We start from the raw sequence: 21907 nt of genomic DNA on the forward strand, positions 1-21907 counted from the left end.
CCCACACGGAGGGGCTCGGGGTGAGGCAGGGGCTTTCCGGGCAGCTCCGAGCCAGCGTCCCTGAGCCCTGCCTGCCCTGCGCTGGGTCCGGGGCTCCTTCGGAACAGCCTCAGTGGGCGCTGGACGCTGCTCCTGGCAGCAAAAAGGGATGGGACGGGGGGACGGAGCCCCTGCACTGAGGGCTGGGGGGGCAGCAGAGCGGTGCGGTGTCACTGCTGCAGGGGGGGCTGGATGCAGGCGTGGGGGTGTGAGATTTGCGGGGAGAAGGGGATGAGGAGGAGGAAGGTGGCACGGCTGCTGGGAGTGGTTTGGTTTTCCATGCCCTCACATTTTCCTGCGCTGAAGCATTCACAGGGTGGAAAATGTGGAGGCCTGAAGGGGGGAGAGGGTGGGAGGGGAGCGGGGAAGACAAGGCTTCGCTTTTCCAGCGTGTTTGGACCGTGGGGATTGCCCACCTGGCAGAGTCCAGCACGTCCAGTCCTGCTTTGTAGGACACAGAACAAACTGTGCGTGTTTTTGGGGTGGTACAAGGTGTGCTGCAGCCACAGCGGGATGGGGACCTGCAGCTGCATCCCAGGGCTTCCCCTGGCCCAGCACAGCCTGTCCTGCAACACCAAACCCGTGTGGATCCCTGTCCCCTGGTGCACTATTATGGACTGGGGACCTATGACTCCCTCCCTCCCTCCCTCCCTTGTGGGGTTTTGGGGCAGGCAGCGCACAGCCCCCTTCCTTCCCAGCTCTGCCTGGAGCTCACACGGCTGGGAGCACTGGGAGGGCAGATGGGCCTGTGTCACTCACTCTCACAGCTGATGCTCAGCTCGAGCTGCAGACCCAGATTCCTGTCCCCGTGTTTGGAGGCAGCAAGTGCTGCCAGCTCTGCTTACCATCCAGGGCTCCAAGGTACGTCCCTGCCCCTGGCACTCTGCTCTCTGAACTGGGCAAGAAGATTATGGCTGTAAAAGCAAACTCAGGTGGGGTAAAATGCTTGTTATTGCTGCGGGAGCACACTGGTAGCTGTGAGAGGGGTCAGAGCCTTCCCTGCTGTTGTCTGACCTTTAAAGAAGGGTGGCTGGAGGGAGGGGGCATCCTCTGAAAGATCATTTGTTTCTCATGAACTATTTTGGGCACCATTGGCAAAACCCAAAACTGCTGAGTCCTGTTAAATAAATATTGGAGTTTGGTGTTTTTTCCCTAGAGGAGAGCGGGGTTAGTAAGTGAATGGTAAATAGTATTTTTGTTTAACATACCTGAGGGTTTCCATTCCGAGTTCCCTCCTTGAGCTCCTGGTGCTGTGATGAGCCCTGAGGAGGCACAACCCCATCTCGTGTTGTCATTAAACTTTGCATTCTTCCGTGTTTTCCTAAATGTTTGCATCTGGGGCTGCCTTTGAGCTCAGTGCACGACACGGTGGTGCTGCTCAGGTAGCAGCATCCTGCCCTGCTCTGCAGCCTTGGCTTTAGTGCTCCTCCAGCAGCTCTGATCTGAGCACGCTGCTAAAGACCACGAGGCTACTGCCCGTGTGTGGAGCCTGGCTGCAGACTGCCATGCAAGCTGCTGCATGACTGTGGTGCTCGGGATGGTGGTTGGAGACACGGTTATGGGATTTCTATGTGCTCTGCACAGTGTGTGGGGCTGGAAGGCGCAGGGACAGAGCAGTCCTGGGGAGCCCCTTCCCACTGCCCCGTGCCGGGCTGCCCCAGATTGACGCTCCCCCATCCCGGCCCCGCCACAGGGCTCAGCTCAGCCCACGTCCTGCCTGGCTCCAAGCTGCCTGCCCCGTGTTTCTGCTCTCCTCCTCTGAATTGTATTTATTTATTTATATGGAGATGTAATAAAACTCCAGCAGGAAACGGAGGCAATTCCCTGCCATTCCCCACAAGCCGGCCCTGGGACGGGCTGAACAAGGAGGCACATTGTGCAGCACAGACCTGCCTGCCAGCGCCGGGCTGTGTGCGGGGCTGAGGGGCCCGGGCCAGGCAAAGAAAGAGCCGAGTGTGTGTCTGCGCCGGGCCGGGGCCGACACCAGCGTGCGGGGCTGTGGGATGGGGCAGCCCGGGGCTGAGCTCCGTTCTGGCCCCGCAGGTGGGTGCAGGCAGCGGGGCTGGGGATGAAAGGGCTTCTGTGCTGCCTGGAACGTCACCCGGGAGCGCAGAGTTGCCCGCTCCAAACTGCGCTGCTCCTCTGCCTGTTCTGCCAGGAAACCGGGCAGCGCCGGGGGTTCAGCCACGGGACAGTCGTCCCACGGCCCGGTCCGGTGGCTGCGGCCCGTCCCTGCCGGGCTCTCGCAGCTGGCACCGCTCGCCAGCCTGGCCCAGGGACCAGTGGAGCGTGACAGCCCCGCGGTGCCAGCCAGGACATTGGTATGCGGATGGCAGGGGGTGACAGGAGGAGGGACGGCCCTTCCTGCAGGGGACTCAGCCAGGCCCTGTGTGTCTCAGCACAGAGCTGCAGGGTGCGGGGCTGGGCACGGCAGGACCCCCAGAGCCCATCACTCTCTGCCCGCAGTGCCCGCAGTGCCCTTCCTGGGCAGGGCTGCCTGCCTGGTGACATGCTGCACGGTCCCATGAAGCCATAAAAATAGCTGCAGCTTGGGTGTAGGATGAGCACGGCTGTTAATTCCCCCCTGCCAGGGTTCTCATTGCATTGCTATAATTAATGCCTGAGTCAGGGAAAAAATGGCTTTTCCCTTCCGCTGGTGCCAGCTGGGCAGGAGCAGTGCCATGAAGTCCCTCTGCTTTGCCCATCTCCTGCCAGTGTCAGGGTCCTGCCCCATTTCCTCGCCATCTGCCCCCAGAACCCCCTGCCCTCCCACCCACTGCTACACACCGATGTGGGGATCCCAGCACCGATCCGCAGAGCCACAGTGCGCAGAGCAGCGCCTGCTTTGCCCCAGCCTGTGTCTGCACTGCGCAGGAACAGAAGGATTCGGGCTGGAGCGCCTGTGACTCCCAACGCTGCTGGCACAGCACGGCCACGGGGAGAACCCTCCCATCCAATGGTGCCCGAGTGGGTGCCAGCCTGCAGTCGGGGGGGGGGCTCTCCCAGGAAGGACCCCTCCAGCTGCTCCCCACCCCATCCGGCCCCGGTGCTGGCATCCCTTTGAAATCGACCCAGCTGGCCTTTCACACCAGCTATTCCTGTGAAATTCTTTGGGAAGGGAAAATTTGCTGCCCGGATCCTTGCAGAGCTGCGCCCTCGCCCTCCCTTGGGCTGGCACCGACGGCACAGGGTCCTTTGGAGCTCAGAGCGCTTTTGTGCCCTTCAGTCGTTGCTACAACCCCTGCCTGAAAGCAGCAGGGAGAGCCAGGGGTACCTCAGGGCTGTGCCCAAAGCGAATCGGAGCTGTCCTGGGAGAGCCCAGGTCTGTGCGTCCCCACGTGTGTCCCAGCTGCCCCTGCCAAGGCACTGAACCATGGGACCGTCTCCTCGTCCATCATCTCCTCCATCTGCCCCTGCTCTGCTCCATCGCTCCCACTGAGGCAGGGGCCGTTCCCACCGCTGCATCCACAGGGGATGCCCACGATCCCGTGCCCACATCCCGTCTGTGCACGTGCCGGGGGCACCTCGCAGCCCCTCCAGGCAGGACGGCAGCGCTGGGCGACTGCTCCCAGCCCTCGGCCTTCCCGCTGCTTCCCCCTCCCCTCGCTGAGGATCCCGCACAGGTTCGCAAGCGCTGTTGACGGGAAGAAAGGAAATGGGGCAAAGCTGCTGCCAGGAACCACAGGCTCCTGCCGTACGTCCCGGCTCTGCCGTCCTGGATGCTTCGTGGGCAGATTTCTGTGCAGCCTCTGTGATTTCTTTATTCAAGCTATTGATATTGGATTCCCGGCCCGGGGACGCTTCCAAAGCCATAAATCTGCCGTGTTGCTCTACCTGGTGTTCTTGTTTTCACTGTGAGGCTTCCAGACCGGCTGGAGACCTCGGCTTCTGTGCGCAGCCACGGTGCCGCGGGCACGGCGCTCCGGCTGTGCCCCCCCCGACCCCCCCGGCCGCCCGTTCGCTCCCCGGGCCGCTCCGCGGGGCCGAGCTGCTGCGAACCCCCCGGACCCTCCGCTGTGCGCCCCGGGGGGGCCCGAACATCCCGCGGAGCGGCCCGGGGCGCGGGACGGAGGTGAGCGACGGCCGCTCCCGTGGGTTGAAAGGAGCCCCTCGACTCCGAAAATCCACGTGTTGCTTTTGGCCGCGCTGCGGCACCCCCTGCCAAGAGCAACAGCTTTACATATTAAAGCGAAATTCAATTAGAACACGTTTATTTGCCGGTTCGCCCCTCGTTAACCCTTCGCGGCCCGGAGGCACCGTGAGCCGCGGGCACCGCGGGGCGTCCCTTCGTGCGGGGCTCGGAGCGGCGGGACGGGACGGGACGGGACGGGACGGGACGGGACGGGAGGGGCCAGGACCGGACAGAGCGCGGCGCCGTGCGGGGCCCGCAGCCGGGGATCGCCAACAGCGCGTCCCGCAGCGCACACACGACGGGCGGCGCTTCGCAGCGGCCCCGGGACACACGCACGGCCCCGAGGGGGACGGGACGGCGGCGCCGCCACCTCCGGCTCCCGCCGACCCGCATCCCCCCATCCCATCCCATCCCATCCCATCCCATCCCATCCCATCCCATCCCATCCCATCCCATCCCATCCCATCCCATCCCATCCCATCCCATCCCATCCCATCCATCCCATCCCATCCCATCCCATCCCATCCCATCCGCCGGGGGGCTCCTCTCGGAGTCCCGGCCCCGCCCCGGTCCCGCCCCGGGGGCGTGTCGTCGGTGCGCGGGGCGGGCGCGGTGCCGGGCGGTCGCGGTGCCGGTCGGGGCCGGTGGCGGCGCGGGGCCGCATGGATCGTTGCGCGGCTGCGGAGCGCGGCGGGCGCTGCCCCGTTGCGGGGCCGCCGCGGGGCGCGTGGGGGGCGCGGGGCCGCTCGGGGGCGCGGTGGGGCCGGGCCATGGCGGCGCTGTAGCCGCGGGTCGGGCCATGGCGGCGCTGCGGCTGCGGCTCGCGCTGTCGGTGCTGTGGCACTTGGCCGCCGCCGGCCGCGGGCTGGAGCTGGGCGCGCTGGAGGCGGCGCGGGGCCGGGCGGCGCGGTGCCAGCCCGTGGACATCCCCATGTGCCGCGGCATCGGGTACAACCTGACCCGGATGCCCAACCTGCTGGGCCACGAGAGCCAGCGCGAGGCCGCCCTGAAGCTGCACGAGTTCGCGCCGCTGGTGGAGTACGGCTGCCACGTCCACCTGCGCTTCTTCCTCTGCTCGCTCTACGCGCCCATGTGCACCGACCAGGTGAGCGCCAGCATCCCCGCCTGCCGGCCCATGTGCGAGCAGGCGCGGCACAAGTGCGTCCCCATCATGGAGCAGTTCAACTTCGGCTGGCCCGAGTCGCTCGACTGCGGCCGCCTGCCCACCAAGAACGACCCCAACGCGCTCTGCATGGAGGCCCCCGAGAACGCGTCGGCCGCGGAGCCGCACCGCGGGCAGGGGATGCTGCCGGTCGCGCCCCGGCCGTGGCCGCCGGGCTCCGCCGAGAGCAGCGGCCCCGACGGGCCGGGAGCCTGCGCCAACCCCGACAAGTTCCAGTACGTGGAGAAGAGCCGGTCCTGCGCCCCCCGCTGCTCGCCCGGCGTGGACGTGTACTGGTCCCGCCGGGACAAGGACTTCGCCTTCGTCTGGATGGCCGTGTGGTCCACGCTCTGCTTCGTCTCCACCGCCTTCACCGTGCTCACCTTCCTGCTGGACCCGCACCGCTTCCAGTACCCCGAGAGACCCATCATCTTCCTCTCCATGTGCTACAACGTCTACTCCGTGGCCTTCATCATCCGCTCGGTGGCGGGGGCTGAGAACATCGCCTGCGACCGGGAGAACGGCGAGCTCTACATCATCCAGGAGGGGCTGGAGAGCACGGGCTGCACCATCGTCTTCCTCATCCTCTACTACTTCGGCATGGCCAGCTCCCTCTGGTGGGTCGTGCTCACCCTCACCTGGTTCCTGGCCGCCGGTAAGAAGTGGGGGCACGAGGCCATCGAGGCGCACAGCAGCTATTTCCACATGGCCGCCTGGGGCATCCCGGCCATGAAGACCATCGTCATCCTCACCATGCGGAAGGTGGCGGGGGACGAGCTGACGGGGCTGTGCTACGTGGGCAGCATGGACGTCAGCGCTCTGACCGGCTTCGTCCTCATCCCGCTCTCCTGCTACCTGGTGGTGGGCACCTCCTTCATCCTCACCGGCTTCGTCGCCCTCTTCCACATCCGGAAGATCATGAAGACGGGCGGCACCAACACGGAGAAGCTGGAGAAGCTGATGGTGAAGATCGGGGTCTTCTCCATCCTCTACACCGTCCCCGCCACCTGCGTCATCGTCTGCTACTTCTACGAGCGTCTCAACGTGGATTATTGGAACCTCCGTGCCCTGGAGCGCGGCTGCATCCCGCTGCCCAACCGACGTGCAGCCAACTGCTCTCTGGACACCTCAGTGCCCACCGTGGCCGTCTTTATGCTGAAGATTTTCATGTCCTTGGTGGTGGGCATCACCAGCGGGGTGTGGGTCTGGAGCTCCAAGACGTTGCAGACCTGGCAGAGCCTGTGCAACAGGAAGCTGGGAGTGAGGACGAGGGGCAAGCCCTGCAGTGGGGTGAGCTGCGGTGGGGTGCACTGCCACTATAAGGCACCCACTGTCATGCTGCATATGACCAAGACGGACCCGTATCTGGACAACCCGACTCACGTCTAATGTGGGGCTGCTGTGGGGCGGGGTGGGGGGCACAGGGATGTGAGCTGCCTGCCGCATTGTGAGCTGCCCACTGCAGTGCCCGGCCAGGCACTCACACCCCTGTGCCCCCCACCCTGCCCCCAATAGCTGTCTGCTTTTCCTAGGAATCATCCTGTTGTTGCTGTTGCCAAATCCAATGACTGTTCTAACGCTTTTATTGGTGGGCGGCTGGGGCTGGAGCAGCAGGAAAAGGGGAATAATCCAGTTTGTGTTTATTTAATTCTGTAATTTATTTTAGATTTTTTGTTTTTTTTAATCATTAGCTGCGAGGAATGGAAAACAAACAATAAACCCCTGGATGTGTTATTCCAAATGAGCCTCGTGCTGTGTGCAGGGTTGTGTGGGCAGCATGTGGGGCTGGCTGGGCAGCGGGGAGTATCCTTAACCCCAGTGCTGCACCCCAGCACAGATCCTTGTGTGGTGGATAATGTTTTCTGTTGAGTGCTCAGTGGTGTTGGTTGGAGCTGTGGTGCTGCTGTGCCATTGGGATGGTGCAGGGCCATGAGCCCAGTGCTGGGCTGGGGGACGGGCTTTGGGCTCGTTGTGCCAGGCAGCAGCACAAGGTGCAGGTCATGGAAACTTCTGGGCAGCTTTATTTATCCCCTGCTCCGGTTACAATCCCATCTCGCCTTCCCCATTGTCCCAGGGGAAACTCAACCCTCAGCTGGTGCTGCTGGGCTGGGGTGGGAGCTGTGCGGCTCCTGGGGCTGTGGGGTGTCTGTGCCCGGCTGCAGCCTATGGGTTCCCAGTGACAATGGGGAGAGCTGGGCCCAGCCTCACAGCGGGTGAGGGTTGTTGAACGGGATGGAAGCCTGTGTCCTTTCATTTCTGGCTGATGAGCAGCACGTGGCCTGATTGTCCATCACCTGTGAGCAGCCTCAGCACACACAGGATGGTGCCCACCAGCCCCATTAGGAGCTGGGGGCTCAGTGTGCAGCCTATGGGGGCTGTGTCCTCTGTGTGCCCCCGGCTCCAGCTGCTGCCCCGGCACATCCCCACCCAGCGCCCTGTGCTGCTCCCAGCTCAGCGGGGCCCCACAGACACACGGTGTGGGGCCGGAGGAGTCACAGAGCTCTGCTGAGGGCACTGCAGCACCAGGGGCTGCGGGGGGGCAATTGTGGAGACCCAGGGTGTGAGCGCAGCCCAGCCCAGCAGGGATGTGAGTGGGGCTGTGTGCGCTGCTGTGATTGATGCTGGGAAGCTAAAAAAGCACTTTTAGTCCGTCCTCCGCCATCCCTGGGGGTGTCGGGACATTGGGACAAGTTTAGTGACGGATCTGAGGAATCCGCTGCTCCCCAGGAGCGGTGCTGGCAGCAGTGAACAGTGCAGAGCACAGCACAGCACAGCACAGCACAGTGCAGAGCACAGCACAGCACAGCACAGCACAGTGCAGAGCACAGCACACAGCACCCAGCACAGCACAGCACAGCACAGAGCACAGCGCAGAGCACAGCACAGCACACAGCACACACAACACAGTGCAGAGCACAGCACACAGCACCCAGCACAGCACAGCACAGCACAGAGCACAGCACAGTGCACAACACAGCACACAGCACACACAACACAGTGCAGAGCACAACACACAGCACAGCACACAGCAGGAGGCAGCCCGGCGGGGCAGCAGCGGGCGCACAGCGCTGTACAGCTGTGGCAGCACCGCATCCACCGTTGCCCAGCGATGCTGCTGCCGGCCCGTGGCACCGTGTGACGGTCTGTGCTGGGCCGAGGGGCTGCGGCCTCCCGGGTCCCCCTGCTGCCATGGGGGGGCGGTGCGGGCAGATAACGGGGCTGAGCCCAGGGGTGGGAGAGTCAATATTGGCTCAGGGATTGACTCCAAAGTCCGGCACTGGGCGGGCAGGAGCCGCTCACTTGGGCCGCAGCTGGTGACAGCGATGAGCCCCAGGCACCGGCCCCACGGCCAAGGCCGCTGTGGGGCTGAGCCCCGAGCTGCACTGAGCCCCAAACGCGCTGAGCACAGACACGGCAGCGATGGTTCCGTGCTCACACTTACATCCCTGCGGTGCCCCCGGCTCCTGCTCGGCTCACGGAGCCCACGGACACTCTGCCCTTGAGCAGCCGCCCCGTGCCAAGTCCCGCTGCCCCGCAGATAAGCGCATCCTGCCGGGCTCGGCTCCCGGCCGCCCCCTGCCCGCTGTCAGCCCCGCCCGGCTCCTCTGCAGCCCCGCCGGGTCCCGGTCCCGGCGCTGCAGCGGGTGCCACGGCCGCCCACCAGGCAGGGCCGGCTATTTATAGGGTCTCACGGGGCGGTAATGCCATGCAGGGCTGCTATAAAAAGCAGGGCCCCAAAAAGGTCTCGCAGCAGATGCTGGTGTGAGGTCCCCACACCGAGGCCTGGAAACATCCCAGCCCGAGTCGCCCTGCTCACACCCAGCAATGAACCAACCCGCTGCTCACAGCACGGGATGAGGTTTCTCTGCATAAATAAAGAACATTTGTCCATTCCCCGCAGTGTCGAAGCCCCCAGACCCACCGTGGCTCCTCAGCCCCAACTGCCAGATCCCACCGGAGCTCAGAGCTGCCGTCAGTGCCCCGACATGACGGCGCTGCCCTGGAAAGCATCAACCTCTTGTTCCCGCAGCACTGGGAGAAGTGCAGGACAACCCCGGTAACACCTTCACTGCAGAGCTGCCGGGTGCACATCGGCACCAGCTCCTTCCCCTGGAGCTCAGCAGAGCAGCATCCCATAGGGGACCTGGTGGCTGTATGGTCACACACACACAGAATGGGCCTTGGCCACCTCAGAACTGCAGCTAACACAGCTGTGGCTGCACAATGCCAGCACAGAGCACACAGCTCCACGGCTGCACATCAACCTGCTGCTCAGCGCAGCTGAGACGGGCTTTGTGTGGACGTGGCCCCATCGCAGCCATCCCCACTGCCTGGAGCAGAGGCAGCGACTGGAGCCCCCCGGCACAAGCAGTTCAGCCCACAGGAGTGTTGTGAGAGCTGTAAGCTGACCTGGCACAGCTCCGTGCTCCTCTGGCCTTTCGGTGGCTGCTCCAGGCGTGAGGCCGCGGTGCTGCACAAGCAGATGCTACCAGGAGGGACGCGCTGTGAGCCACCTTTACAAACACAAGTACATAATGTTTATTTTTAATTTTCCAACTTATTACAAGTACAGCCCTTGGCAGAAACCCCCCTCCCCCCACAATGACATTTATCTTTAAAAAACGTACAGTTCCAAAGGTTTCACTGTGTCGGACCTGCAGAAAATGTTCTCTATGAACAGGACAGAAATGGCCTCTGATGGGGACGTGCGAGATACAAACGTCAGTGCTGTTCTGTGGGGTGGGGGCTGAGGCTGGGGGGGGGTGGCTGGAAATGTGTCTTGTCTTCAGCAGCCCAGAACTGAAACAAATACCTGCTAACAAAACAATAAACCAAAAACTTCACAAACTGGGCTGCAGCTTCTCACTGAGGACCCTTTAAATCTCTAATCACAGGAGCTGCAACAGCTGCTTTTGTTTCGCCGTGTCACAAAGGCAGGATGGAGCAGCCCTGTGGGTAGTTTGTTCCAAACTGCACAACTCTGTAATAAAAAGTTCAAGCCCTGATTGCATGATCAAAATCTGTCATGATGGAGAGGTGATTAGACAACGCTCTGTTCTCACGTGGCAGAGCCCAGCGCTGGCCATGCGGGATGGCCCTGCAGCACCTGGGGGCACGAGGGAGGTGAGCTAAGGGAGGTGTGACTACAGGAGATGAGAGCAGGGCTGGAGGGGCTGGGGACCCTCACGGGTGCCCCACTGTGACTCCAGCTACTGATAGGAAAACGAGTGTTCAGAGGGGGAAAATATACAGCAAACACCATTCGATATAAACTGTACATGTGCCAAAGCAAGACAACAGTATCTTACAGGTGTTTTTTATACAAGATCACAGCTAGAAACGAGCCACCTTTAATTACTAGAAAATTAATTTAAAAAGTTAAACAGAACATGTTTCTGCTGCTCCCCCTTCAGCTCCCCGGAGGGTGTGCAGAAAACCACCATGATGCTTCTGGCACTCGGTTCATCCAAATGGCTACGACTGTGTGTGCTGGTCAAGGTGAGCAGGGAAACCTACAGCCTACGCTGCCACCTCCACACAGAGCTGAGCTCGGAAGACCTCCCTGGAGCACAACGCCAGAGATCGCTCCCCGAGAAGAGAGAGGGGAAAAGCAAGAGCACCTCCAAGCCAATTGCATTAGGATGCTGGTGAAAGCTGTGTCTCCATAAACATTAAGTGCTTGCTCGCTACGCAGCCCTTCAGCGGGGGTTCAAAATTAACACCATATAAATATATACATACAAGAACTAGCAGCCCGTTGGCCTGTTCGCACCCAGTCTGTCTGTGGAGCAACACGATCCCTCCCTGCACGGCTCGGGGTCCATCTCACAGTGCAGGCAGTAGATCCTGAGGCAGCGGCAGGGCTGGAGCTGGAGGCCTCGTGCTCCCCTGCCCAGTCAGGCTTTGGCCAGGCCTTTCCTTTGCCCTCCCACCTTCCCCTCCTGGAAGGACAGACACATACGATCTCTGCATAATCTGTAGGAAGCAGTTACGTCATCTCTGCTCGCTCAATGGATGACAAAACATTTGAGGAAACTGCAGAAAACTTAAAGTTAGGATGGGCCAAAGGAAAGGCTGGATTAATAGCGAAGTGCCCTGCTGTTTAACTCCCTCCAGACAACCCACCCTGCTGCCCAGCAGCACCTGGCCTGCTCCAGCTCTGGCTCTCCCCCTAGTCCCCCCCCCCCAGCCATCCCTCACTTCTTCCTTCTCCGCCCCCGGGAATGTTCGAGGGGCTCTGACTCACTGTCCCCTTCCTGCTCCTCCAGCCCCTGGCAGCCAGCAGGGAGCTTCTTGCGTTTTCTGCGTGCATAGGTGTGGCCGGGCAGGTGCTTGTGCACCATGTCAATCAAACACTGTTCCGTCTTCTCCAGGCAGGACAGGATGTGACTCCCGTTCTGGTTGTAGCGCTCGGCGTTGGAGAACACCTGCTTCATGTCAGAGAGGAACTCCTGCACTGAGCGGTAGTTGCCACAAGAGCACTTGCTCTGCATAGTCTGGAAGTCCATGGGGTTGCTGATGACCTCACAGTAATCTCCGGCTTCCTCTGTGGTCACTGGCTCCCTGATGGATGAAGAGCCACAAAGAAGAAAATGACGAGCCCTGGCACTGCACGGTGCAGAGCCCCAACCCACACCCCAGCACAGTGCCACAGCAAACCCAAGTATCTCGGCAGCAGCAGACACGTCAACCCTGCACTGGGCACAGAACTGATGACAGGAAGGAGCGGTACAGGGACCAGTACACAGCAGCTATGGCTGCATGCAGCACTGCCTGCAAACTCTGGGGGCTGCTGAAAACTGATCCCATCCTCCTGCCCTTGTCCCACAACCAACCACGCTCTGCTATCCTGCACCAGAGGGAGCCCAGGTCTCCAGTCCAGCCTAGAACAGAGACCATGGTGCTTTCTAACAGTGCAGATTCGCTCCCTTTCTTCCCAAGTGTAAACCCAGGATTCACAACCAGACAGTGGATCCAGCGGGACCACAGCATGGCATCCCCATACCAACAGTCCTGTGTACACACAGACCACCCCTTCCCCTCACCTGAAGGGCCAGCTGAAGCGGTACTTGATCAGCTTGCTGAGGATTTCCTCACACTTCTGCAGCTCAAGGCTCTGGCGACGTGGTGGCTTCCTTGTCTGAAGGACCTGCCCACACAAAGGAGGGATGCTGTTAAAAGGAGGGGAACCACCATGAGCTTCAGCATTCAGCAGTTTCTAGGGTAAAGCAGCTAGTTCCTAGCAAAGCTTTTCAATCCTCTTGCTTACAAGCCAGTGTCTCATAGTGTGGGAATATGCAGAAGTGCTGCAGGAAAAAAAAAGTCAGGTCGTTCAGATGTAGCCATCTTCCACAGTAATCAAAAATGTTCTGCTGCGGGACCTTCGATAGTAACAGTCAAGACATGTGGTGGCACCCTGAGTTACAGAATAGGAGCCCCACAGAGCAGCTCTGATGGGAACAGCTCACAAACAGCCTCTCTTTTCACTGGGGGCAGCGAGCTTTTTCAAGATAGGTTCAAAGACAACGTGGTCAAAGCAAACAGCCAAAGAATACAGACAGCAAATGCAGAGCATAAATTCCCTCTATGAGCCCCTGGTGGACAGCACGTGAGAGGCAGAGGAGGACAGCACTTGTGTTGCTGTACTGGCAGGCCCATTGCAGAGCCTACTCTGCCATCTTAAATACCAAAGAGCAGCTGATGCCTCCGGCGTTGCAGTCCTGTACACAGAAGTAACACAAGGTCAGTCATTTGCCTGCAGAGCTGTAGGTCAGCCGCCAGCACAGGGAGATCTCCTCAGCTCTGCCCACACAGCTCATGAGGCACCGCTTTGCTGGAGGTATGTCTATGATGGGAAGGATCCAAAGCACATGGAGCCATTCCTGAGCCAGCTTTCATCTCTCTGCAGGACAAACAGTTCGTGGAAGAGCCCTTGACAGTTTTTCAGAGCTCCTGACCCAGCTGTTCCCTAACATTTTTCCCCTCCTGAGTATTTCACTTTGCTGGCTGGGGGAGCCTGTGCTGAGCTTGCTGGTTTGGTTCCCTCTGCTCTGTAACACGGACCAGCCAGAAGGATGCTGCAGATCCAGCAGGCAGCCCGCCCACAACCAGCACAAGAAGCTCAAAGACCAGGATCAAACCGCTCAAGAAGAGTAGCAGGGTACACAAGCAGCACCACCACCACTGCTCAGCAGACAGATGGCAGACAGAGCAGGAGCCTGCACACATCCGCTGCAGCGTGGCCCTCCCCAGGACAACCAGCACAACATGCACAAGATTGCTCTGTTCAGGAACAGAAGGTTTTATTCTTTAAATGTCAAGTGAAACCTAAGCCAGCTGAATTATGTCGTGGAGGTTGGGGAGTGACCATACGCACAACAACTGTCAGAAAACGGCCAAGGCTGGGGAGTGAGGGTCCTACATTGCTGGCATTCTCTGACCGTCCAGGACCTCCTCGATCCCCCCACCTCTCTACAGAGACACATGGATGCTATTTAAAACCCTTTAACAAGCTGCAGGCTGCCTGCTAATCAAGGGGGACAATGTGTGAAAGTGGCTGGGGAAAGATGCCTTGCATATCTCTGCTCCGTGTGCACCGGGCCCTTAAGGATATGCTTCCTTTGTTAACCCACCCCCAGCCCAGCACAGGTTTCACAGCACAATTCAGGGTATTTCTTTGGGAAGGGGAGGGGAGGAAGTGTGACACCTGTTTCGTTTATAACTCATGATGTGAGCAGCCCCCAGGGAGCAATTTGGCTCTTACCAGCTCATCAATGTCTGCGCTGTTGACAGGTGCAGCCCGCTGCCGGGGTCCCCTGGCAGAGTGCAGCGACTGCTTCTTCCTTTGGTGCCTTCCCTGCCTCGAGGAGTACATGGCTGTGCTCTGCTTGCCGCGGGCTGCCTTTCTGGGTCTCACTGAAACACATAAGCCAGTGGCTTAGAGGAATGGGTTAACCTGGAAGCAGAGATCACAAGCCCTTTGCACAGCCATAGCACCAGGCAGCCTCACTCACAGCACAGCAAATACACGGATGATGGCAATGACCCGGCTTTTTGTCACTACCCTCACTCAGCACATGCCCCTGTCAGCTGCGCTCAATACCCTCTCCAGATGAGCTATGCTGGTAATAGCCCACATCCAAAAAAAGGCCACTGCTGTCTGGCAGCAGTTATCTGCCCAAGGGTGGTCACACATGCCAGCCTCCAGCAGCTTCTGTGGGACATCTGGAGGCTTGCAGCTCCTCTGCCCAAGAGCTCTGCTTGCTTTCTGAGTGTTGCAATAAAGGCCTGCAGAATGAAATGCTGAAACCCTGACATTTGTTTTAAATGTGACTGCAACATCCTTTTGGAAAGCACCAGGCGCAGGGACCTGCAGATCTCCTTTGGGTTCCTCAGGGTGCTCTGCCATGTGCTTACAAGTGGCCCACACAGAAGGATAAGCCAGTTGCTAAGCCCCCCTTGAAAAGTGAACTGTGTGCAGAGGGAGTGTCGTGTTACTGCAGCAGGGAGCTGCTCCGCACGCTGCGAGTGGGAAACAATGGGATTTTATTCCCCAAGACAGGAGCTGCTGCATTACGTCCCACAGAAGCGCTCTGCTCGTTTGTGAGTCTGCCTGTCAGAGTGTTACGCCAATGGAAATTTAAGTCTGTCGTTGAAGTCCCCTGTCTTAAGTTTCTCCCTGTATCAGGAGAACATGTAGGTCTTCCTCCCCGGCCAAGCTCCTTCCATCTGGTCATAAAGGTCTGAGCAAGCCGCATCCAGCGCACTGCAGTGCTCCATCTGCAGCCTCTAATCCAGCCCTGCCCAATAAATCATCCTTCCCACCCCCCTGCAGGAGCAGCGTGTGTCAGGGCAGCGGGCCGTCTGCCTGCTGTCACTCCTGCTTGTGTGTCAAGCGTGAGGCATGTGTTAGATGTCTGACAATCCAACATTCTAGGTTATATCCCTCAGGATAAACGCCATGAGGATTAATGGGACTTCTCTATTAAAACAAAAGTTTTCCACAGTGACCTTTCCACATTAATGCTCTTTAAAACCACGGGGTTGCATTTAGTGCTTTATTTTTAGCGACTGTAACTCTTATGCTATTGTTTGGAAACCTTGGCTTTGCTCCTGACTTGGCTGCGCAACATAGGCTGAACATGCTCCAAGTGTGGACATGGATACACCACAGAACAACAAGCAGCACACATATCCAGGGTATCAGCGTACACCCCTGAAACCAGAATAAAGCAGGGGAATCAAGACTGATAGACCCGGATGGAAACCCCTGAAAGAATACAGGATAATCCTTTGGGTCCTGGTCTCTGAATTTCACCATCTGCCCTGGACAGGACAGGCTGAAGCTAATTTTATGTCAGTCAAGGACATTTTGACAGAAAGCAAAAGCTGGCTGTGTGCTGTTCCGAGACTGAGCTGCTCAGTGTACCAAGCTGCCCAAACAAGACAGAGACAAACTCCCTTAAAAACAAGTAGATATGCATACCAGAAATCGCATTGCATACTAGGGTGGATAAGTAGTCATTGATGAGACTAGAAAATGTTATTTTACTCCACTTGGGAGTGAGTCAGCTATGCATCCTGAGTGGTCTCTGTGCACAGCCAACAGGTGCTGGCTGTCCAGGCCCTGCTGCTCTTTGACTACTGTGCCCTCCCATAGGAACCAACAGATGAAGTCCTGGACTGACTGCTTGAAAATGGCCCCTTCTCACTACAAATCCTGCATGTAAGCAGGAAAACCTGCTTACATGTTTACCCAGTAAACCTGCTATGAGCTCATGGCAGGAAGGGAAAAAGCAAGAGTGGTGGGTGGGGTGTTGTGGTCAAAGCTCCAGTTTTCCAAGACACACCACAGGCACAGACTGCTGCTACCAGTTACTGGTAATACTGTTCCCTAACCCTTCCTTGCTGCAGCTACTGCCTAACGGGTGTCTGCAATGTTCCCAGGAGCTCACTGCAGTTTCAATCTTACAAGCGTTAACTTTGTCACAAAGGGAAGAGAATTCATCCAGCTCCCCAGGGAACACACAATCACAGGCTTCCCTTGTGTGAACCCCCCCGTTTTCCAGTAAGAACCTGTTCCACGAGAAAAAGAACAAGTCTAAATTGGATCAATTCTTTGAAGGCAGAGTCTTAATATTTTCTATTAATTTCCAGCATGGTCAAAGCCTTACGTTTCAATCCAGCGACTTCATAATCTTCTTCTTCCTCGTCTTCTTCCTCAGCATCTGGTTCATCAGAAGCTTCCTCACCTTCTTCACCTTCATCTTCAGCAGAATCCTCTGTATAGTTCCTAGAGCAAGGCAGGTAAACATGTCTGTTGTACCAGGACCTGGGTATGATGAGCCCTGGGCTCCCCATACTGTTTGTTCACACAAAGACTTGCTGACCACATCAGTATGCAAAATAAACATCCTGACTCAAACGAAAGTGATTCAGTGTATTCCCAGAGAACCAAGTTGTAGCTACAGCTCAAAGAACACTTCTTGGACTACAGTTTGAACACCCCCAACAGCTGAATCTGGGCTTTTCCTCCCTTTTTCCCCACTCCTGTTCTAGACAAATTAACCATGTGATAATGGATTTTGACATTGAGGCTGCTGCACAATTACTCCTCCCTAAGAACAAGTGCTGCTGTTTCACCCAGGTTTACAAGCCTGGCAAAGGGAGTTTCACTGTGGTTTTACTTTGGGTTGGTTTTTTTCCCCCCTTTGGCTCCTGCTGGAGTATTTCCCCATTACCACTTTCCATGGTCACTGGAGGAAACAGACCTTGTTTAGTGTTATTCACAGCTAAGTTTCACATATTACTGAGCAAATCATCAGTTCAGACTTCTTATGTGCTGGCATCAAAGCCACAAAGAGCCTGCCCAGGTCAGTTCTAACTTCCCACATGTCTGTTAACGTATTCAAACCATAATAAAAACAGGAAAACGAGGCAGCACACAGGCAGATGGGGACAAAGGCAAAGCTATTGTGGGAGTCTCAGTCCTCTGGAGACAAGGGAGCAGTAAATGGAATAAGAATTAGCTCCCACAGTAGAGCAGGGCATAAGTCTTTGCAGGCCAGAATTTTTTTATTTTTTTTTTCCCCAAACTGAGCTAGGAAGACAAGAGCAGAAAGTAGATAAGACAGGTGTTACCCCACCTGATGGCTCTCATCCAGCAGCCAAGCAGCTTGCAGGTGACTCCACCACATCAAAGCAACTACAATCACAAGCTAGAACAGCTGCATTAAAGCCCTGCCATTCTGGAACAAGCCTGATGAACCCTTAAATGGTGCCCCGGGAGTTAAGTAATACTTTTAAGGCTGTGCACCACCTGCACACTGCAAGTTTGTACACCTCCTATTGTGCTGCCACTCTGGATGAGAGGATCTACTGACTGCTTATGCATCAAGTGCTATTTGATAGCTTCACCTTGCTGACAAGCAGGGAGATGCAGCATGCAATTAGCTTACAATATAAGCAGAAAAATACATTTTGCATACATTTAACTTCCAGCCTATAGCTCACAAAGCAATTCAGCTCCTTGCTGTCAGGCAACACCACGCAATTCTTCTGCACAGAACAACTCTGATTGCTCCTCAAATCATATTCTCTCTGCAGTCTATAATCTATCCCACCTTATAAAAGTGCCTATGTTCATCAGGTCAAAAAAGTGCCAAGGCAGCAATTCATTATCTGATTTTTACAAGCACGTAGGGGCTGAGCTGCAGCCTGAAGTAGTTTCTGCTTTAATTAGATGAGGCCACAAGAATAACTTAGCCCAGGGCACTACAGAGTTGCAGTGCTACCCACTACAACCCCATGAAAAAGAAACCCAACTAGTTGCTCAGGTGAACAAAACAGTCCTTAGTGCATACAATTTTGGTTGATGTCTTGTTTATATTTTCACTGCCACACTGAAACTATTTATTAGATGTCATGGGTCAGTGCAACACAACTGTGCTGAACTTAAAAAAAAAAAATAAATTGCTCTTCCATTGTTCCAGAGACACTGAGTCAATGGGGCTATTCCAGCCCTTTCCAAGGGTTTCTTTTAAAGCTGTTTTGGTCCTTGTGTGGCTAAAAATCTGCACCAGTGACAACTCAAAGGAAAGCAGTGCCACTCACCTGCCCCGGGAGCTGCGCCTGGCAGTGGAAGGCTGACAAGCTGGGCACTGCCATTCTCCATCTGGTATCTCATAGAGCGCCGGCCTCAGGCAGAACAGGTGGAAGGCTTTGTTACACTCGTCACACAGGATCAGCTTGTCATCCTCACCTACAAGAGTGCAACCTACTTGTAACTGAGCGCCACAGCCCTGCACAATTCGTGACACAAGAAGCTGCCACATGGTTAGAGGTCAGAACTGAGCAAGAGAAAGAAAAGAAATACATTTCACCCAGAGTAGGTACCAAACTGGCCACGAGGAAAGGAGCATGCTGCAAAGAGCCCAGCATGCCCTGAGCCCGGCAAGAAGCTAGGAACATAACCATCACAATTCTAGCCTCAATGTGAACAAACAGCACAGAACTCTTCTTTCTACTTAAGGCAGCAAGCCTACAGGAAAAAAAAAAAAAGGGCATGCAGCAGAAGTAGCCTTTCTGTGCTCCTCAGTGATGAAAGGTAACATGGACATAGTCCTGAGCCAGCTATTTCCTTTACTGAAAAGAAGCACAGAGAGCTTGCCAGCATGTCCCTAACATCCCAGTTCCTGAGTTCTGTTAAACCATAATCTGTTAGTCTCAGGTAATCACTGCTACATCTCCCTACAATCCCCTTCTCACCAGGGGACAGGACAGTTTGCACATTAGTTTGGAGGCTCCACAGTGGAGGATGTTGCACCAGTTCAGCTCATTTCTTTACAGAAGTGGACAACACAGCCTCCTGGTAAGCAAAAGCAGCTCAGCTTTCCCTCAGATCTGTCTGCCCTCATTTCCCACTAGTGTTTCAACAAATAGAAAATGAGACAAAAAGCACATGATGTGGCAGAACGTGCTACCAAGCTCTTTTCTCCAGGCTTCCATCCAAAAGGAGAGGTTATGGCAGAACAATTTTTACTCCACTAGAACTAGTACTCAGTTACTGGTAACGCTCTAACTTCCCCCTCCACCTGCAGGATTCTTCATACAGTACACTCCTGTCACCCAGCTTTAACAGAGCAGTGACCAAAGGCAAACAGCTTCATTTCTCTGCTCCCACAAAAGAAACAAAGAGCTTGCTTCTTTCAGCACAGCAAGCAGCTCCACTTCCACTCTAGCCTCAAACCAGCATTTATCCCACTGCTCTCTCTTATTCAGTTACAGGGTGCATTAACCTTCCCAGCCTCTTCTTGCTTGTTCCTTCTGTAAGAAATGGGGTCAACAGACGTGACTTGGAGACCCACAGACCATTCTAACTCATAAATGAAACTGAGCAACGGACAGTGGCACAAATGCTCCCACAGAAGGATTTGGAGACAATCTGTATTCAAGTACCCTGAATATCCAGGGGACAGCAGCACTGCAGTGCTCTGCAACACTTTGTAACAGTTTCATCAGAATGGTTCACTGGAGTCAGGGTCAAACAGTGCTGTGAGATCAATGCTTCTGAGTGTGTAAATCCTGACGGTCAAAACTCAAAATACAGCCAAAGACAGAGTGCTAACAGAGGCACATTGCCTAAGCAAGGCATGGAGAGGTGACAGCACCCAACCGTTACACAGGCAGGAACGCATACCTTTCTTGCGACACACTTTGCATCTGGCATTCTCCGCCGACATATCCCACTTGATACAGGCATCCAGCATCCCAAGCAGCACATGCATACGGGAGAAGGTCTGGGCCTCACGGATTGCTGTCTTCCACTTCTCTGTGGCTGAAGCAACCTGCAGACAGACCTAACAACTTACAAAACAGCACACAGACACAGTTTGTTATAGTCTGAAGACACTTTTACACCCTTTAGCTGGGGCCCTTAATAATCAAAACTCAGCTTTGTATTTCTTTCCTTTACATGGCTGCTGCAGTCCTACTTGTGGTTTATCCATAACCAGCCTCACTGGATCACACAGTTTGTTCATAGTAGCACAGCCCTGCTGCATTTTATGGCCAGGCTGGAACAACCAACATGAACTCCTCTAGATTCTTACTCTGAACGTCTAACCCAAATAATCGGCAGGCTAAGAAAATAAAAAGTAGAAATCGAGACTGCAAGATGTGGGATGAAAGTCAGGAGGCAGCTGGCAGCACCGCTTGGGTGTGGGGGATTGGAGCAGCCTGTGCTGCCCTCCAGTGGATACCATAGAAAGGCTCAAGCCCATCAGCAGGAGCCGCCACACACTCCATCCTCCTTGCCAAATTGGACTGTGACATCAACTATGATCAGATGTGACAGCCCCAGATATGAAACCTGCCCCTCTTCTGAGAAAGAACGACCTCAGCACGTGTGAAATCACAGAATTAGCTGCAAGTGAGGATGAGAGCCTGAGATTTGTGCTCTGTCTGCACACAGTGAGCTGCATGTGAAACCTCCAACTCAGCTCCAGGGGGTACTAAAAAAATATATTACAGTACATCGGAAATGCACCAGAACAGAGGAGTAATCCAGAGCCAGTGCACATCCAACTCTACCATTAATCCTCTGCCTTACAACAATGAGGTGATGGCCTAGACACGACAGGGACATAATAGAGCTCAAGTTAGTGCTCTACCCCAGAAGAATGAAAAAACAAACAGTGAAGTGTCAGATGGGAAAAACCGAGCTCTGCAGCTGACAGCAATTTGGGAGCCAAACAAAACCCAGGGTTTTTTTGTTTTGTTTTGTTTTTTTGCAGAGTTGCACATTCTCCGCCCACTGCATTTGAGGAAGCACAGTGTGTATTAGATGCTTGGAAACACACACAAACTGTTCAAGTAAGCCAACATCCCCATTGCCATTGCTAGCATACAACCTGGAGCCCAAGACATTCCAGACAAATGGAAACCTGCTTTGCCTACTGTGGTAGATTACACAGCATCGTGCTATTTCTTTGTAGAACATTGTTGAGGTGTTTCACATACTGTGTAATTGATTTTCCAAGTAACTGTTCCATGGGTTTTGCTGTTAACACACTGAGTAACTGCTGGGCCAAGACAAATCTGCAAAAGCTGCTGGCACGTTATGCTTAGATTTTTCTCCCCAAGCCTGTGGAATTTCACAGATTTTTTGCCTTGCTTCCCAAGCATCATGAGACTGTGGCATTTCAGCAGGACCATTGTCAGGGGAGTTCCAATGGCCAACTAGGCAAAAATGGAGACTGAAGGAAGTCAAATACCCTCCCATGGGGAAGGGAGCATTCTAGCAGGGAAAACAAACAAAAAAAAACCCCACAAATATACCAACAGAGGCAGCCTCAGTCATGTTTCAAAAGCAGACTAACAGAAAATTCCTGCTTTGGAAAAGATGGACAAACCTGCAGCTAAGAAGCTTTTGTCTGATATCCTGAGGTGACAGAAATGACTCTCCACCATAACCACCTCTGCAACCATAACTTTGGTTGTGACTCTGGGATGCTGTCTGCCCTCCTTGGGGCACTCCAGTGATATGGTGAGAGCTGCCCCCACCTGGCCCCTTG

At 55.9% G+C, this 21907-nt stretch overlaps 2 protein-coding genes across 6 annotated transcripts in view; one reads left to right on the top strand and one right to left on the bottom strand.

The window, feature by feature from the left end:
* Window positions 1–4801: 4801 nt before the first annotated feature.
* On the top strand, window positions 4802–7074 carry FZD9 (frizzled class receptor 9). The gene has a single exon (XM_085522413.1). It carries the CDS (start codon window positions 4971–4973, stop codon window positions 6720–6722), a length of 1752 nt encoding a protein of 583 aa, XP_085378539.1. The 5' UTR covers window positions 4802–4970; the 3' UTR covers window positions 6723–7074.
* Window positions 7075–9848: 2774 nt separating this feature from the next.
* The window catches only part of BAZ1B (bromodomain adjacent to zinc finger domain 1B), a 32778-nt gene continuing 20719 nt past the window's right edge, over window positions 9849–21907 (bottom strand). Inside the window, exons 14-19 of one of the 5 annotated variants that reach the window (XR_001558990.2) lie at window positions 20032–20179; window positions 18447–18594; window positions 16508–16626; window positions 14098–14249; window positions 12380–12505; window positions 9849–11897 (exon numbers count right to left, since the gene is read on the bottom strand). Coding sequence is in view for 2 of the 5 variants with exons in the window: in XM_015880840.3 (XP_015736326.2) it covers window positions 11531–11897; window positions 12380–12483; window positions 14098–14249; window positions 16508–16626; window positions 18447–18594; window positions 20032–20179 (1038 nt within the window). In the remaining 3 variants the exon portion in view is untranslated. Of the gene's footprint in view, window positions 11898–12379; window positions 12506–14097; window positions 14290–16507; window positions 16627–18446; window positions 18595–20031; window positions 20180–21907 lie in introns of those variants that run through there. The other 4 variants (XM_015880840.3, XR_014936601.1, XM_085522412.1 and 1 more) reach the window with 4 other exon arrangements.

Source organism: Coturnix japonica, chromosome 22, assembly GCF_054131305.1.
Source record: "Coturnix japonica strain WE chromosome 22, WE-NBRP24, whole genome shotgun sequence".
Taxonomy (NCBI): domain Eukaryota; kingdom Metazoa; phylum Chordata; class Aves; order Galliformes; family Phasianidae; genus Coturnix; species Coturnix japonica.